The sequence below is a fragment of the Sus scrofa genome, chromosome 16 (assembly GCF_054392235.1).
Source record: "Sus scrofa isolate SSC_HxYL_T2T_F1_AM1 chromosome 16, Sscrofa_HxYL_maternal_Yorkshire_Landrace_v2.0, whole genome shotgun sequence".
In the NCBI taxonomy this organism is placed as follows: Eukaryota; Metazoa; Chordata; class Mammalia; order Artiodactyla; family Suidae; genus Sus; species Sus scrofa.
In genome coordinates, this window is record NC_139398.1 from 55919102 (window position 1) to 55936456 (window position 17355).

Sequence of the window (17355 nt, forward strand, 5' to 3'; positions counted from 1 at the left end):
TATTGATATCTCTTTTTTTTTTTTTTTGCCTTTTTAAGGCTGCACCCTCAGCATATGGAAATTCCTAGGCTAGGAGTCAAATCAGCTGTAGCTGCCAGCCTATATACCACAGCCACAGCAACATCAGATCCAAGCCCTGTCTGCAACCTGTGCCACAGCTCACAGCAATGCTGGATCCTTAACCCACTGAGCAATGCCAGGTATCAAACCCCCATCCTCATGGATACTAGTTGGGTTTGTTACCATTGAGTCACTACAGGACCTTCAGTCTCCTCATTTCTTACATGAGAAAGATAAAAACATTATCTACCTCACAGCATCTTCATTGGAGAGTATGGAACAAAATGGATCTGAATACAGTTTTAAAAAACTGGAGAGAAATATATGAATTAATTGGGTTATCACCAAGCAATAATTTTGCTGGAGAGACAAGCTGTTCATCATAAAGTGTAATAAATCTGCTTTCCTTATATTTATACCTCTTAATTAAAATATTTTAATTAAATAAATATTCATCTCAGTAAACTGTGTTATTACTGATGTCCTGCCTCTTAACAATTTGGCAGTAAGAATAATTAACATGTTTTATAACCAAGAATGATGACTCATTTCTATTTTTAAAATGTATTCTCGTACTTTTAAATCTTGCTTTTAATATATTTTGTTCAAGCAATAAAACATACACATGCTTCCAGTTAAGCCTTATGAATAAACATTAGAAGAAGAAAAGATATTTATTAAATATCTTTAGAACGTAAACCTCTAAGTTCTAAACCCTTTCTCTTACCTAGTTCATTTGGCACAAACACAATAACATTGTAAAATATTCTTTCGCAATTGTGAATAATAAATTATCACTTTGCTTTCTCTATGCTCATTACCTGAATGAGGGCTTAGATAGAACCAAATAGAGTTACAATATCAAACACAACAATGAAGAGTAAAATACTTTCAACAAACCATACCTAGTAATAAGAACTGCATTATCGTGGTGGGCAATCCCATTTTCTGGAATGGTGTTTCCATCACTTTGGTGGGAGAGAATGGATTTCTGCCATTTACAGAAGCTATCGAGAGACTTGTCTGCATGGTGGTTTATCTCCAAGTTTGGCTGCAATACAACATGCATACCAGAAATGTTCCAAACAAATTACTAAGGTCAGTTGTTAAAAGTTTTGAAGACTACAGTGGGACTATAATTAGAAACAGTAGTTTCTAGGAATAATCTCTTGCCAATTTCTATCTCTGTAATATCTGATCTAAAATTAATATAATGTATTACTGAACAGTCTTTCTAGTTCCAGCTTTAATGATATATGTGATACTGAGCATACAAAAACAACCCAAACCACTGTTATAAAGTCCACCATCCAAATGTTCTTCTTTATACTGAAATATAGGGTATATATATATATATATATATATATATATATATATATATATATGGCTTTAATGAGACGTAAGAGACGTATTCTTGTAAGTTTTTAAAATTGGCTTAAAACATTAAATGCTTAGAGCTAGAAATCACATTCAACTAGAAGTTCCTCATAGTAATAATAAAAATAGATATATTTTTAATACATAATTCTATAGCCTGTCTGTTAAAAGTGTTAGATTTATAAACTAACTCATTCTTACCTGATCTTCTGTGAGAACAATTAAACGGGCCACTATAATATTCACAACGTTTCCTAGGCTGGAATCACGGTAAAGTTTGGCAACCTGACCTCCAGAAAATAAGAAAAGACACAAAGTCAGACAAAAATCATAAGGCTATTGTTCGATTTTTTTTTTGAGTGGTAAAACAATTTTTCATTAATTTAACTGCTATGTATATAAAAAGGTATTCTTTTACCCCACATCACTTAGAACTCTACCCTCAAGATGCCTCAGTAAAAGATTTGTTGTACAAGTCTACTTCAAGAAATATATTCTTCTAATTATGAACTACAACATAGTAATTAAGACGGTAGGCTAATCTTAAATAGGATCTAACATGATGCACTCAAAAAATCATAATATATGAAAATGAACAATAAGGTCACCTTTAGATTTATTTTCTATGGAACTGAAACACATATAAATTTTTCTAACTTTCAAAAAGTAAATCCTCAAAATAATTATTTAACAATATAAATCCATGACTTAAGTCAAAAACCACAACAAATTAAGTTAAAATGTTATATAGAGGGATCAAACTTACAATATTCATCACACTCAAAATGTAATGTTCAATGTCTTTGCGGCCATGGTAGCCCACCATCATTTTGTCTGCCACTACTAATGTCTCCACAAACCGCTCAATGCTTACTGATCTCTTCTGTCTCTGGTGCATATGTGTGCCATTAAATGGGATTGAAGAAGGAAAAGCCGATGTGTCATTCAACCACCAAGGTTTGCCATTTCTTATGAGGTCTATAATAAAAATAATTAGTTCAGAGAGGTTCACCAGATAAACCTCTTATCCATAGAGCTTTCATGTAGACATTTCTCATAAATTCTCTATTCAGATTTTTCAAAGTGAGGGAAGGGGATAAGGAAATGCAGTAGTGAAAAAAAAGTAAACTTAAAATTTTTCAAAATAATCCTATTATCTAGAAAAAGTTAAACATTAATAATATGCAAGTGTTCATGAAAACAAAATAAATCTAATAGCTTACTTTAACAAAGGAATCTTAAAATAATCACTTCATATTTTTCCAGTGAGTAATTATATCATAAAAATACCTTTACATTTAGAATAAGTGCTTTTTAAAAATCACTTAAAGTTGTTTAAAAAGCACCTAGAGCATTAACTTTCTAAGCGCCCTAAGATAGTTCTGATAAAGAACATTAATGTTGTAAAAATCTATTCCTAAAATGCTTTTGATATTTTATTTTAAAGTTTTTAAAATTATCTTAATTAGAGCAATTCTACTGTTCTAAAAATCTCAATTGTAAAAGGCTATAATTATCTTTTTCATATAGTTTTGTGGTCTACAACTATTTATCCTGGCAAAGTACCCAGAGTATTCCTTTTCCAAAACCCAGAGGTAAACGGCACTAGAATGAGAGCGGAAAGACAATGATTCCACATTTTAGCTTGCATTGTAGTTTTATCCTTCGCTTTCTAGACATTTGGTCCTTCAGTACAAAGGAAACCTTTTAGTACAATGGCATTTATAAACACTTGCCTCGTTTATATTAATCTTCATTAAATAAACTTGAGCAAGTACAAGTCTTCTGTACACCTCACTTTCATATCCTTATCGTGAGCTGGAAATCTTTCTAACTGCCACTTATTGAAAAATTTAGTGAGGACAAATTGGAGTAACGTATATAATCTACTTGACAAAGAGTAGCACTATTCTCACTTTTCCTTTAGATTTTTCCTTTTAAAAATTACTTTGAGGAGTTCCCATTGTGGCTCAGAGAAAATGAATCTGATTAGCATCCATGATGATACAGGTTCAATCCCTAGCCTCCCTCGGTGGGTTAAGGATCTTCCATTGCTGTGAGCTGTGGTGTACGTTGCAGACATGGCTTAGATCTGGCGTTGCTGTGGCTGTGGAATAGGCTGGACCCCTAGCCTGGGAACCTCCGTATGCCACAGGTATGGCCCTAAAAAGAAAAAAATTACTTTGATAGAAGTTATACATTTTAAGAAATAAGAGATGGAAATGGCCACTAGATGCATTAGTCAAATACTTTTGAAACTCATACAGATTAAATGAGTATCTTTATTCCTAAAGGTCAAGAGAGTCAGAAACATACTACTTCTTATTTTAGCCAGTAAGTATTCCCCAATGTCCACTGTGGGAGACAGACTCTTGAAGTGACTCCCATAACATGCTGCCTCCTGATCTCCTCCCTTCAGTATGATCCAGACCTGTGACTTGTTTCCAACAAATAGAAGAAAGAAAAGATGATAATCACATGTATAAAATGACATAACTATGCTACATAATATTGTACCATCTCACTTACAAGAGTCCTTCCCTTGCTGACTTAGAGGAAGCAACCAAAAAGTTTGGTGAACTGAACATAGGAAACAACCAACAAGGTTGGTGAACTGAACATGGTTAGGAACTACAGGTGGCCTCTGGAAGACAACCAGCCAAAATGAAAGCTTTCACTCCTACAACAACATGGAACTGAATGCTGCCAACAACCATGGGAGTGAAGAAGTGGATTCCTCCTGATTAAAGATTCTGAAGGAGAACCAGAAATGGATGGGATGTAACCCATCTGTGTACAGACTCTTGGCCCACAGAAAATGTGAGATAATAAAAGTGCACTCTTAAGCCACTGTGTTTGTGGTACATCGTTATGACACATACAAAATTCTTGCTGCATTAATATAACTCCAATTTCGCTTGCTCAGTCTTCTGTGATAATGAAACCACTTATGTATTCAGATCATGCCTAGTCATCTCTTTTTCTGCCTGGACAGCTTAAATGTCTAAATATGGGACATTATTTTGATCATTTACACTTCTCATTTAATTTCTCCTTATTTTTATTTAAAGTATTGTATAAAGAATTAGACATGATTAGGCAAAATAAATGCTTAACAACAGTGTTTCTCATTTAACAGTATTTAGTAAGTGGTAGCTACTGTTATTAGTCATCATCTTCATAATTTTCAACTTTTTACTTTTTTAATTATTAATTTGCTTGGCTATTCATCCATTAAACATACACTATCTCTGATGGACATTCATAAATGAAAAGATATAATTCTCATACTCAAAAACTTTGTAATCTGATATATACATATAATATACACACATATTGAATGAAGTCTAAAGAGATCTTCAGTTACATTTTAAGGATTAAATAAAAATCTTCACTCCATGGTTAGATCATTACAAAACAGCTGCATTTTATAACTGTCAATTGACTGCTTAAAGTTAAGTTTAATGATCTGAGATTAATACCTTTTTTAGTTTAAAATAGAATACACAACTGACTTGTTTTATTTTCCTTCAAAATATAAATTAATTCTTCAAATGATACTCATAACATGTGCTTTGCTCAGTTTTTGTGGGGTTTTTTGTTTTGTTTTTTTGCTTTTTAGGGCCACACCCAGCAGCATATGGAGGTTCCTAGGCTAGGGGTCTAATCGGAGCTACAGCTGCCAGCCCACGCCACAGCCACAGCAACACCAGATCCAGGGATACAACCTGCAACCTCATGGTTCCTAGTCAGATTCATTTCCGCTGCGCCATGACAGAAACTCCTGCTTTGCTCAGTTTGATTTTGGATTGAGTATAGAATATTAAGGAAAACATTCCTCCACAAAAATATACAATTAAATAATTTTCCCCCAAAGCAAATATATGGATCTGTTTGTCACATGAAATAAGATCTTGAGTTTTTGATCAATAACAAATATTTTTTAATATAAACAGCCTCTCACTGACCTGCTTTTTTTTCTTTTTTAAAATTTACTATTTTTTATTAAAGGATAGTTGATTTACAATGTTGTGTCAATTTTGGCTGTATAGCAAAGTGACTCAGTCATACATATATATACATTATTTTTTAATATTATTTTCCATCATGGTCTATTCCAACACATTGGATGTAGTTACCTGTGCTCTACAGTAGGCCCTCATTATTTATCCATTCTAAATGTAATAGTTTGCATTTTATAATCCAAAACAACCAGCCCATCCTACTCCCTCCCTTCAACCCCTTGGCAATCACAAGTCTGTTCTCCATGTCTGTGAGTCTGTTTGTTTTGTAGATAGATTCGTCTGTGCCAAATTTTAGATTCTACATATAAGTGATATCATATGGTATTTGTCTTTCTCCTTCTGACCTATTTCACTTAGTCTGAGAATCTCTAGTTGTATCTATGTTGCTGCATGTTGTTGTATATATGTTGTTACATTATATCATGTTTTCATGGCTGAGTAGTAGTCCATTGTATATATGTGCCACATGTTCTAAATCCATTCATCTGTCAATGGACATTTAGGTTGTTTCCATGACTTGGCTGTTGTGATTAGTGCTGCAAAGAACATAAGGGTGCATGTATCTTTTTGAATTATAGTTTTGTCCAGATATATACCCAGGAGTAGGATTGCTGAATTTTATGATAGTTCTATTTTTAGTTTCCTGAGGGAGCTTAACACTGTTGTCCACAGTAGTTGTAACAATTTACATTCCCACCAATAGCTTAGCAACATTCTCTCTTCTCTACACCCTCTCCAGCATTTGCTATTTGTAGACTTACTCATGATGGCCATTCTGATAGCTATGAGGTAGTACTTCACTGCAGTTTTGATTTAGATTTCTCTAATAATTAGCAATTTTGATCATCTTTCCATGTGCTTACTGGCAATCCAAATCTCTTCTTTGGAGAAATGTCTATTTAGGTCTTCTGCCCATTTTTTTAATTGGGTTGTTTCAATTTTTTTTTTTTTTTTCTGTTGAGTTGTTTGTATATTTTGGAGATTAAGCCCCTGTTGGTTCCATCGTTTGCAACTATTTTCTACCATTCCAAAGGTTGTCTTTTTGGTTTTGTTTGTTTGTTTGTTTGTTTTATGGTTTCCTTTGCTGTGGTAAAAGCATTTAAGTCTGATTAGGTCCCATTGGTTTATTTTTATTTTCATTTCTATTGCCTTGGGAGCCTGACCTAATAAAACATTTGTATGGTTGATGTCAGAGAATGTTTTGCCCACATTCTCTTCTAGGAGTTTTAAGGTGTCATATCTTATGTTTAAGTCTTTGAGCCATTTTGCATTAATTTTTGTGCATGGTGTGAGGATGCGCTCTAGTGGCATTGATTTACATGCAGCTGTCCAGTTTTCCCAGCATCACTTGCTAAAGAGATCGTCTTTTTTCCCAATTTATACTCTTGCCTCCTTTGTCAATGATTAATTGACCTTAGGTGTATGGGTTTATTTGGGGGCTCTCTCTTCTGTTCCATTGATCCATATGTCTGTTTTTGTACCAATACCACACTATTGACTACTGTAGCTCTGTAATATTTTCTGAAGTCTGGGAGTTATGCTTCATATTTGTTTGTTTGATTTCCTCAGGATTACTTTGGCAATTCTTTTATAGTTCCATATGAATTTTTGGATTATTTGTTCTAGTAGAGTGAAAAACATCATGGGTAATTTGATAGGAATCACATTAAATCTATAGATTGCTTTGGGTAGTATAGGCATTTTAACAATATTAATTTTTCCAATCCAGGATCATGGAATAACTTTCCATTTCTTTGAATCCTCTTAAATTTCCATGATTAATGTTTTATAGTTCTCAGCATATAAATCTTTCACCTCCTTGGTCAGGGTTTTTTTTTTGGGGGGGGTATGATTTTAAAAGGTATTATTTTCTTATATTCCTTTTCTAATATTTCACTTTTAGTATATAGAAATGTGAACAATTTCTGAATGTTAAACTTGTATCTTGCTACTTTGCTGAATTCATTGATTAGTTTGAATAGTTTTTGTGTGGCCACCTTGGGGTTTTCTATATATAGTATCAGGTCATCTGCATATAGTAACAATTTTACCTCTTCTCTTCCAATTTGGATACCTTTCATTTATTCTTCTTTTGTCAGATTGTTGTGACTAGGAATACCAATACTATGTTGAATAGAAGTGGTGACAGTGGAGATCCTTGTCTTGTTCCAGATTTTAGCAGGAGGGCTTTCAGCTTTTCTCTGCTGAGTATTATATTGGCTGTGAATTTGTCATAAATGGCTTTCATTATGTTGAGATATATTCTCTTCATATTCACTTTCATAAGAATTTTTATCATGAATGGATGTTGGATTTTATCAAATACTTTTTCTGCATATATTGAGATGACCATGTGGTTTTCGATATTTCTTTTGTTAAGGTGGTATATGACATTGATTGATTTGCATATGTTGAACCATCCCTGTGAGCCTGGGATGAATCCCACTTGGTCGTGGTATATGATCTTTTTTATCCATGCATGTATTTCATTGAGAATATCTGTCTATATTCATCAATGGTACCAGCCTATAATTTTCTTTTTTGGTGGGTCTTTGGTTTTGGTATTAGTGTGGTGGTAGCTTCATAGACTATCTTTGAAGTGTTCCTTCTTCACTTTTTAGGAAGAATTTAAGAAGGACTAATATAAGTTCTTTGAATGTTTGGTAGAATTTACCTGTGAAGTCATCTGGTTCTGGACTTTTGTTCATGGGGATTTTTTTTAATTACATATTCAATTTCCTTTCTACTGGTTGGCCTGTAAAAATTATCTATTTCTTTTTGACTCAATTTGGATGGGCTATATGTTTCTGGAAAGTTGTCCACTTATTCTAGGTTTTCAAATTTGTTGGCATGTAATTGTTTGTAGAATCCTCTTATGGTTTTTTGTATTTCTGCAGTATCTGTTGAGATTTCTCCATTTCCATTTTTTATTTTGTTTGTTTGGCTTCTCTCTTATTTTCTTCTTGGTGAACCTGGCCAGAGGTTTGTCAATTTTGCTTATGCTTTCAAGGAACCAACTCTTGGTTTTATTGACTTTTTTTCTATTATTTGTTAATGTCTACTTTATTGATTTCCTCTCGGATCTTTATGATTTCCTCTCTTCTGCTGACTTTAGATTTTTTTTCTTCTTTTTCTAATTATTTTAGATGGTAGGTTAGGTTGTTGATTTGAGATTTTTCTTGTTTTTTGAAGAAGACCTATATTGCTATGAACTTCCCTTTAGGAACTGCTTCTGCAGCACCCCATAGATTTTGTATGGTTGTGTTTTCATTGTCATTTATCTCAAGGTATTTTCTAATTTCCCTTTTGATTTCCTCATTGACCCACTGGTTTTTTAGTAGCATATTGTTTAATCTCAATGCAGTTGGCTTTTCTCATTTCTTTTCCCATCATTACTTTCTAATTTCATGCCCTTTTAGTCAAAGAAGATACTTGAATAATTTCTATGCTTAAATTTGTTAAGGACCTGCTTTATCTTTTATTCTTCACTGCTTTTTTTTTTTTTTTTTTTTTTTTTTGCTTTTTAGGGCCATACACGCAGTATATGATGGTTCCTAGGCTACAGATCAAATAGCAGCTATAGCTGCTTGCCTATACCACAGACATAGCAATGCAGGATCAAAACCACATATGCAAACTACACCAGAGCTCACAGCAATGACAGATACTTAACCCACTGAGCGAGGCCAGAGATTGAACCTGCAACCACATGGTTCCTACTCAGATTCATTCCCGCTGTGCCACAACAGGAACTCCACTACTCATTACTTCTTGCAGTTGGCCATGCATTTATTTGTTTGTTTAAATGCTTATTTAGTTAACTGTCTCTCCTCATTAGAATATAAGATCCTTGGGAGTAAGGACTTTTCTTATTTTTTTATTGCTCAGTATCTAGTAAAGTCTTAAGTATACATGTTAAATGATAAATGAGTATTTATTTAATAAATACATAAGTAGACAATGAAGTTAAAGAGACAACAATATCTAAAAAAATCCTTCAGAAAGTGGGCACAGAGGGATCCTACCTCAACATAATAAAGACCACATATGACAAACCCACAGCTAACATCATTCTCAATGGTGAAAAGCTCAAAGAATTCTCACTGAGATCAGGAACAAGACAAGGATGTCCACTCTCACCACTAGTATTCAATATACTTTTGGAAGTCCTAGCCACAGCAAGCAGAGAAGTAAAAGAGATAAAAGGAAACCAAATTGGAAAGGAAGAAGTAAAACTATCACTATTTGCAGATGACATGATGCTATATCTAGAGAATCCTAAAGACTCTACCAGAAAACTGTTAGAGCTCATCCATGAATTTTGGTAAAGTTGCAAGATACAAAATGAATACACAGAAATCGATGGCATTTCTTTATACTAACCACGAAAGATCAGAAAGAGAAATTAGGGAAGCAATCCCGTTTACCATCACATCCAAAAGAATAAAATACCTAGGAGTAAACCTACCTAAAGAGACAAAAGACCTGTGCTCTGAAAACTATACGACACTGACAAAAGACATCAAAGATGACACAAATAGATGGAAAGACATACTATGCTCTTGGATTGGAAGAGTGAATATTATCAAAATGACTATACTACCTACAGATTCAATGCAATCCCTATCAAATTACCAAAGACACTTTTCACAGCTACAGTCATCAAAACAGTTTGGTACTGGCACAAAGAAAGAAATATAGATCAGTGGAAGAGGATAGAAAGCCCAGAATTAAACCCACACACCTACAGCCAACTCATCTATGACAAAGGAGGCAAGAATATACAATGGAGAAAGGACAGCTTGTTCAATAAGTGGTGCTGGGAAAACTGGACAGCCATACACAAAAATAAAGTACAAAATGGATTAAAGACCTAGATATAAGACCAGACACTATCAAACTCTTAGAGGAAAACATAGGCCAAACACTTTCTGACATAAATGACAGCAACATCTTCTCAGATCCACCTGTTAGAGTATTGACAGTAAAAACAGAAATAAACAAATGGGACCTAATCACAGTTAAAAGTTTCTGCACCGCAAAGGAAACCCTAAACAAAACGAAAAGACAACCCACAGAATGGGAGAAAACCTTGGCAAATGAACCAACTGACAAGGGATTAATCTCTGAAATTTATAAACACCTTCTGCAGCTCCATACCAAAAAAACAAACAACCCCATCAAAACATGGGCAGAAGATCTAAACAGACAATTCTCCAAAAAAAGACATACAGATGGCCAAAAAACACATGAAAAGATGTTCAACATCACTAAGTATTAGAGAAATGTAAATCAAAACTACAATGGGCCATTTTACACCAGCCAGAATAGCCATCATCAAAAAGTCCTTAAACAATTAATGCTGGAGAGGGTGTGGAGAAAAGGGAATCCTCTTACACTGTTGGTGGGAATGCAAACTGGTACAACCACTGTGGAAAACAGTATGGAGATTCCTCAGAAAACTAAAAATAGATCTACCATTTGATCCAGGAATCCCACTCCCGGGCATCTATCCAGAGAAAAACCATGACTTGAAAAGACACATGTACTCCAATGTTCATTGCAGCACTATTTGCAATAGCCAAGACATGGAAACAACCTAAATGTCCATCGACAGAGGAGTAAATAAAGAAGATGTGGTACATAAACACAATGGAATATACTCAGCTATTAAAGGGAAAGAAATAATGGCATTTTTAGCAACATGAATGGACCTAGAAATTATCATGCTAAGTGAAGTCAGTCAGACAGTGAGACACTAACATCAAACGCTATCACTCACATGTGGAATCTAAAAAAAGGACACAATGAACTCCTTTGCATAACAGATACTGACTCACAGACTTTGAAAAATTTATAGTTTCCAAATGAGACAGGTTGGAGGCTGGGGGGATGCACTGAAGGTTTGGAATGGAAATGCTGTAAAATCTGGTTGTGATGATTGTTGTACACCTATAAATGTAATAAAGTTCATTAAGTAATTAAAAAAGAGAGAGACAACAATATTTATGTGAGTGGACCATAAGAATATTCAGTTATCTTTGAGTGGTGGTATGAGAGCAACTTTTTATCTTATATTCTCTAAAATTTCTACAAAGAACAGATATAACTTTCATTAAAAATTTTAATTGATAGCTTAAATTTAATTAAAATGGGAAAATTCATATCTGAATGTGAGATAAATATACCCATTGTCAAAAGGCTGGTTTTGTTTTGTTTTGTTCTATATCATTTAAGCCACACCCATGGCATATGGAAACTCTCCGGCCAAAGATTGAATTCAAGCTGCAGCTGTGATCTGAGCCCCTGCAGTGGAATTCTTAACCCACTGCGCCATGGTGGGAACTCCCAAAAGGATTTTTATATCTTATATTTTGATTTAACTTGAGTTCCTGATAACAGGTTAACTGGCAATGTGCCAGTAAATGCACATCACACTTGAACTAGGTGTGTTGAAATAGGATCACAATTAGGATCAGTAGTTCTTAAGCAGACATTTCCCAAATTTATTAAACATAAAATGCTTTTTTCCCAATTGCATTCCCTTGGAACTTAGGTAACCGCTACTATATTCACACTATTGGTAAGCTAGTCAAAGTCTGCAAGCCAGAATAGGGAACAGACTTGACCAAAGACAGAAAAGGACAAACCCAGAGCCAGAAAGACGAAACAGTCTATGCAAGAGATAATGAAGGTCTGAACTAAATGCACTGGTGTTAGAAGTAGTAGAAATGGCTAGTGAATGGAACACATTAAAAGCAAGGGGGACCATTTAGGAAACAGTCTCAGTAATCCAAGGGGAGAGATTGTAGAATATGAAAATCTTCCCCCAAAAGGCAGAATTTTATGATGGCAATTACAGTAGATTTGGAGAACTTCTTGATTTACGCCTATGCCATTGAAAAATAAGAATGAGCCTGGTAAATACCAGTTAATAATGAAATAGGCACTTCAAAAGAGGATAATCTGAATATCAAATGGTTAAGAGATACTTTTCAGAATAAGACAAAATCTTTAAGTATTTTTGCAAAAGATGATCTTTACAATCATGATATGAAGCATGCCATGTGATGCAAAAATTATATCACAACAAACTAAATATCTGAATCCTAGCTTTTAAAGAATTTATAGTAAGTTGTACTTATGGCCTGTTTTTTTAAATATAAGATAAACTATTTACATAATGTTTAGTTTCATTGTTCAATCCAAAGACAAATCAAATATTTTTTCTTCATTGCTTTACTATGAAATTGTATTTCATGTCTCATGTGAGTCACTTTAAGTGACCTTTTTCTAGTACCAATTATTCTCAACCAACAAGGACCTCCCATAATTAAAAGCTTCAGAGATTACTGAAGAGACTATGGAGAATGAGGACAGTCAGCTTAGGAAAAGAACTCCAAAGAACACTTACACCTGAAGCAGAAGAAAAAGACCTTATGAAGAACACAGAGAAGAAGCAAGACAGCGATGCATTCACCAATTCACAAGGCAACCCATTCCATTTTAACAAATCCACATGTTGAACCCATTCTATTTTTTACTAAATTTACTTGTTGGTTAACTCTTCTTTGTAGTAAGCTGAAATCTGCCTCTGAAATAGTCTTATCCTAGTTCCAGCTACTAGAACTACATAGACTAAATCTAATCTTTAAATACACACACACACACACACACACACACACACACACAGTGGCCCTTTAAATGCTAAAAACAGTCATCCCAATAATAATGATAGCTACAACTGGATTGAGTGACTTAAGTGTGCTGAGAGGAGTATCAGAGAGGTTGGGTAATCTGTCCACAAGTACACCAAAGCCCACGTTCTTTCTACCATGCTTTGCTATATCCTCTATTTCTCTAAGCTTTCTAATCTTTAGACTAAACAGCCTCCAAACTCCTTACATTTAGTTTTTCTCATCTCTATTTCAGTCTCCATACAGCTGCCCAGAATAATCTTTGTAAAACATAAGTCTGATCAATGTGATTTCTACTGTGTGAAAACTTTCAGTGGGATTCCAGTACACTTAAGATAAACAAAGTCCTTGACATGGCTTATAAGCCCTTTGTGATTGAGCCACATCTTATCTCTCCAGCTTTACCTCTCACAGCCTCTTCCCCCCAACCACTATGAATCTCACTCCTATCTCTCTAATCCATATTCTAATGCCCAGTTACATGAACTGTTAGTTCCTGGAATGTGACATTCTCTTTTCTAATTTAGTACCTTTATAAACGTTATTTCCTTTATCGGGAGCGTTCTACTCACTATTCTCTCAGTTTAGAAGTCACCTCCTCCACGAAGCCTTCTTTGACCACTGATGTGTAGGTTTGTTGTGTCTATTATGTATTTCTGTAGTATTCTAACTGACATTAGCTTCAAATACTACCTTTAAGACACTTCAAGTCTTATTAAAGCATTTAGATTCCTACCACTAGCATAAAAATATCAGGCAAACCAAATAGCACAGATTACTATGGAACACCTATGCATGAAAACTGTATTATGGATAAAATAAGGTTTCCCCTTCAAAGAACAATTTATCAAATTTTACACAAACTTGTATTTTTAGGATTTCTTAAAGAGCTTCCATAATTGACTTAAAACTACTGATAGATGACATCTTTTAAGAGGACTCTGGACATTAGCACTCTAATTACTCAAATTCCTATTTACTTTTATTATTAATCTTATCATATATACCAGAAGAAAGAGAGTGGCAGTACAATACTAAACTAAAAGCCACATACTCAGAGCTCCTGCTGTGGTGCAGGTTCAATCCCTGGCCTGGCACAGTGGGTTAAAGGATCCAGCACTGTCACAGCTGCAGTGTGGGTCACAACTGTATATAGGATCTGATCCCTGACCAACGAACTCCATATACTGAAGGTGGCCAAAAAAGAAAAAATAAAATAAAAGCCACACACTCACCTGAAACTCCACAATGAGAGTGATCATACAGATGCCGTTGTTGAAGGGTAGACTTTTTATAAATAACGTGAGGATGGCCATTTTCATAACTAAAATATTTGGAATCCTCTGTGGTATTCTTTAATGGTTCAATAAAATATTCTTCATCTTCTGTAGCAATAACACCATGCTAAAAGAAAAAGAAACAAAGAATTTACCAAGAAGAACCATTTTAAATATTAATTACCATTATTATTAGGAGTCAAAAATAAATTGATACCTCTTCAAAAAAGGAGGTTAAAGCAAACGTTAATAGAAATTTTAATTATCTATATTCAGCAAAACATTATATAAATTTTCCTATACTTTAAAAGGATGTTTAAATACCACTATATGTTATGCCCTGTACTACACATGACACATACATTATTTCCCAATCTTCCCAATAACTCTGTGAGGTAGAAGAGGCCCCTGTATGTTCACTAAGACTCGTTTCCTTTCCAAATTGTGCACATGACTTAAGTGAATCCTGTGTGTTTAGGCATAGTTGTAACTGAATTTTGCCCAATAGAAAAAGGGAAGGCTATATAAATCTGCCCAGGCCCTGAGAACATCCCAAGCGGAATTTCTAGTCTCTCTGCAAAAAGACCAAGGGGAGGTGGAAGCCAAAAGAGAAAGAACCTGGGTCTTTGAGTGACCTCTAATCTAAACACTGATTTAAGGGAGAAATAAACTTCTACTGCGATAAACTTCTTACATTTAAAGGTTTATGTTATACCAATTAATATGTCCTTAATTCATATACATTCTAATATAGTCTCATTTTGTAAATGAAGTAATAGGCTTAGAGCTTAGGAGGTAAGTGAAGGAACTGTTATTCACACAAAGCTCTGCTCTTTTTCCACAGTATTATATTGCCTTATACCTATTTACTAAGCCAAGTCCAACTTAGCTCCGTCATACCTCCTCTTTAAAACTTTTTCAAGCCCAACTGGAGTAGCATCCTCCTCCTCTGACCTTCTACAGAACTTATTATTGGTATCATTTATTTTTAATTAATTCTGTACTGCTTTGTTACATCTCATATTTAAATTTGTTATAACCTTTCAATTACATGTTTTATTTTCCCAACCATAGTATTTGCTCTCTTAAAGTAAAAGGGTTATGTCCCATATTTTTTTGTATTAGTTACAGCCAAAGAAAGTGTCTCATGTGTAGTATATACAACAAATAAAATTTGCTTACTAAAAGAAATGAGATATTGTTATCTGCATCAGAAATAAGATTTTCCATCCTTGTTTAATAGTGTTTTCCTAAGAATGGCACATGTGAGGACTGCTCTTAATCCAACTAATTTACCCTTTAACAGGATAAAACAGAAACTCTCTGGGTGTATTTCCTCAGCTAGAAAAATGAAAGGGTTGATGTAAATTAGTGGTTTTAAAACAGCACTCTAGGGAGCCCTAAGGGTTCCATGGACGTGCCCTCAGGGGATTGCCCCAGACAACAAAGGGAGACCTACATGACTTGGATTCCTGGGTTTAGGAATCAGCTGTGCTTTAATTAATCTATATATTAAGTTTCCACATAACATTTTGAGAAAAGGGTTTTGCCACTTTAAAAAAAAAAAACAAAAAAACTGAAAACCTCTGGTCCAGATAATCTCTAAGATCCCTTTGAATCCAAATCTCTATTATTCTGTTTAGGGAAATTCATTCTTAGAAAGAAAAACAAGACATAATCAAAGATGCTCTAACTTATGGATGAAGTTGGCAGCCACCTACATGAAATGAGCTAAAGAATACAAAAAAAGAAAAAAAAAAAAAAAGAATACAAAAAAAGAAAAGAAAAAAAAAAAAAAAAAGCAGACCTAATCACTTCACATTATTTTTACCACTGTTGGCTTTACTTTAAGGATATTAGTCCCTAAATTAAATGCAAATCCTGACAGGAATACCATATGCCACTAATGAACTAATACCTGATCATGAATTAACTTTACCAAGAAAATTAACAAAGTGATAGCAAACTGAGCAAGGTTCCTGAAGAAAAGAGGGCACATGCAGAAGAGAGGGCTTTTATACGAAGCTCTGATAAGAGCGAAGTGCAGGATGTAGAGCCCCCAGAAAGGGCAGAGCAATTAACTTATGTGATGCTGGACTATGGGCAAAAAATGTTGTAAGGTCCCCACCAAAAGAAAAATAGAATCAGAAACCAGTAAGTAAACAAAATCTTCAATTTTAAGAATGGAAAGACTCTGGAAGAAAAATCCAGACTTTTTATGTGGTAAGTACTCCGTAAGGTGTTTACATGCATTACATCATGTAATCTTTTTTTTTTTTTTTTTTTTGTCTTTTTGCCTTTTCTAGGGCCGCTCCCTCGGCATATGTAAGTTCCCAGGCTAGGGGTCTAATCGGAGCTGTAGCCGCCGGCCACAGCCACAGCCACAGCAACATGGGATCCAAGCTGCGTCTACACCACAGCTCATGGCAATGCCGGATCTTATCCCGCTGAGCAAGGCCAGGGATCGAACCTGCAACCTCATAGTTCCTAGTTGGATTTGTTAACCACTGCGCCACAACAGGAACTCCTGTATCATTTAATCTTAATAGCTCTTTGAAGTACTTCTATCAGGTCTACCTGGCAGATGAGGAACCCATAGTGAGCAAAGTTAAACAACAAACTCACTCAATCGGCTTTGGAGCCTGGACTCTTAGCTACTATACTATAATTGCTTATCCTCTGAGGGGTACTTCTAACTTCTATCTATTCATTTACCAAATACGTTTTGAGTGCCTATTACACGGCAAGTACTGTTCTATGTGGTAGGGATACAACAGCGAACAAAACAAAGTTCTGGCTCTATCATGGAGCTTACATTCTATTGGGAGGAGCTAGAAAGTCATTCATTCATTAGATAAATGGATCAATTAGGGAGTAAGAAATGTTAAGAAGAAAAAAAAATCAGAGGATGGAGAGAAT

At 34.7% G+C, this 17355-nt stretch overlaps 1 protein-coding gene across 36 annotated transcripts in view; it reads right to left on the reverse strand.

Moving 5' to 3' along the window:
- The window catches only part of ADAMTS6 (ADAM metallopeptidase with thrombospondin type 1 motif 6), a 308356-nt gene that overhangs the window by 280657 nt on the left and 10344 nt on the right, over positions 1–17355 (reverse strand). For 28 of the 36 annotated variants that reach the window (XR_014831410.1, XR_014831409.1, XR_014831406.1 and 25 more), the window contains 4 exons: positions 14395–14563; positions 2204–2415; positions 1639–1722; positions 966–1111 (listed from right to left, as the gene is read on the reverse strand). Coding sequence is in view for 10 of the 36 variants with exons in the window: in XM_085002386.1 (XP_084858512.1) it covers positions 966–1111; positions 1639–1722; positions 2204–2415; positions 14395–14563 (611 nt within the window). In the remaining 26 variants the exon portion in view is untranslated. Of the gene's footprint in view, positions 1–965; positions 1112–1638; positions 1728–2203; positions 2416–14394; positions 14564–17355 lie in introns of all 36 variants that reach the window. The other 8 variants (XM_085002402.1, XM_085002393.1, XM_085002398.1 and 5 more) reach the window with 3 other exon arrangements.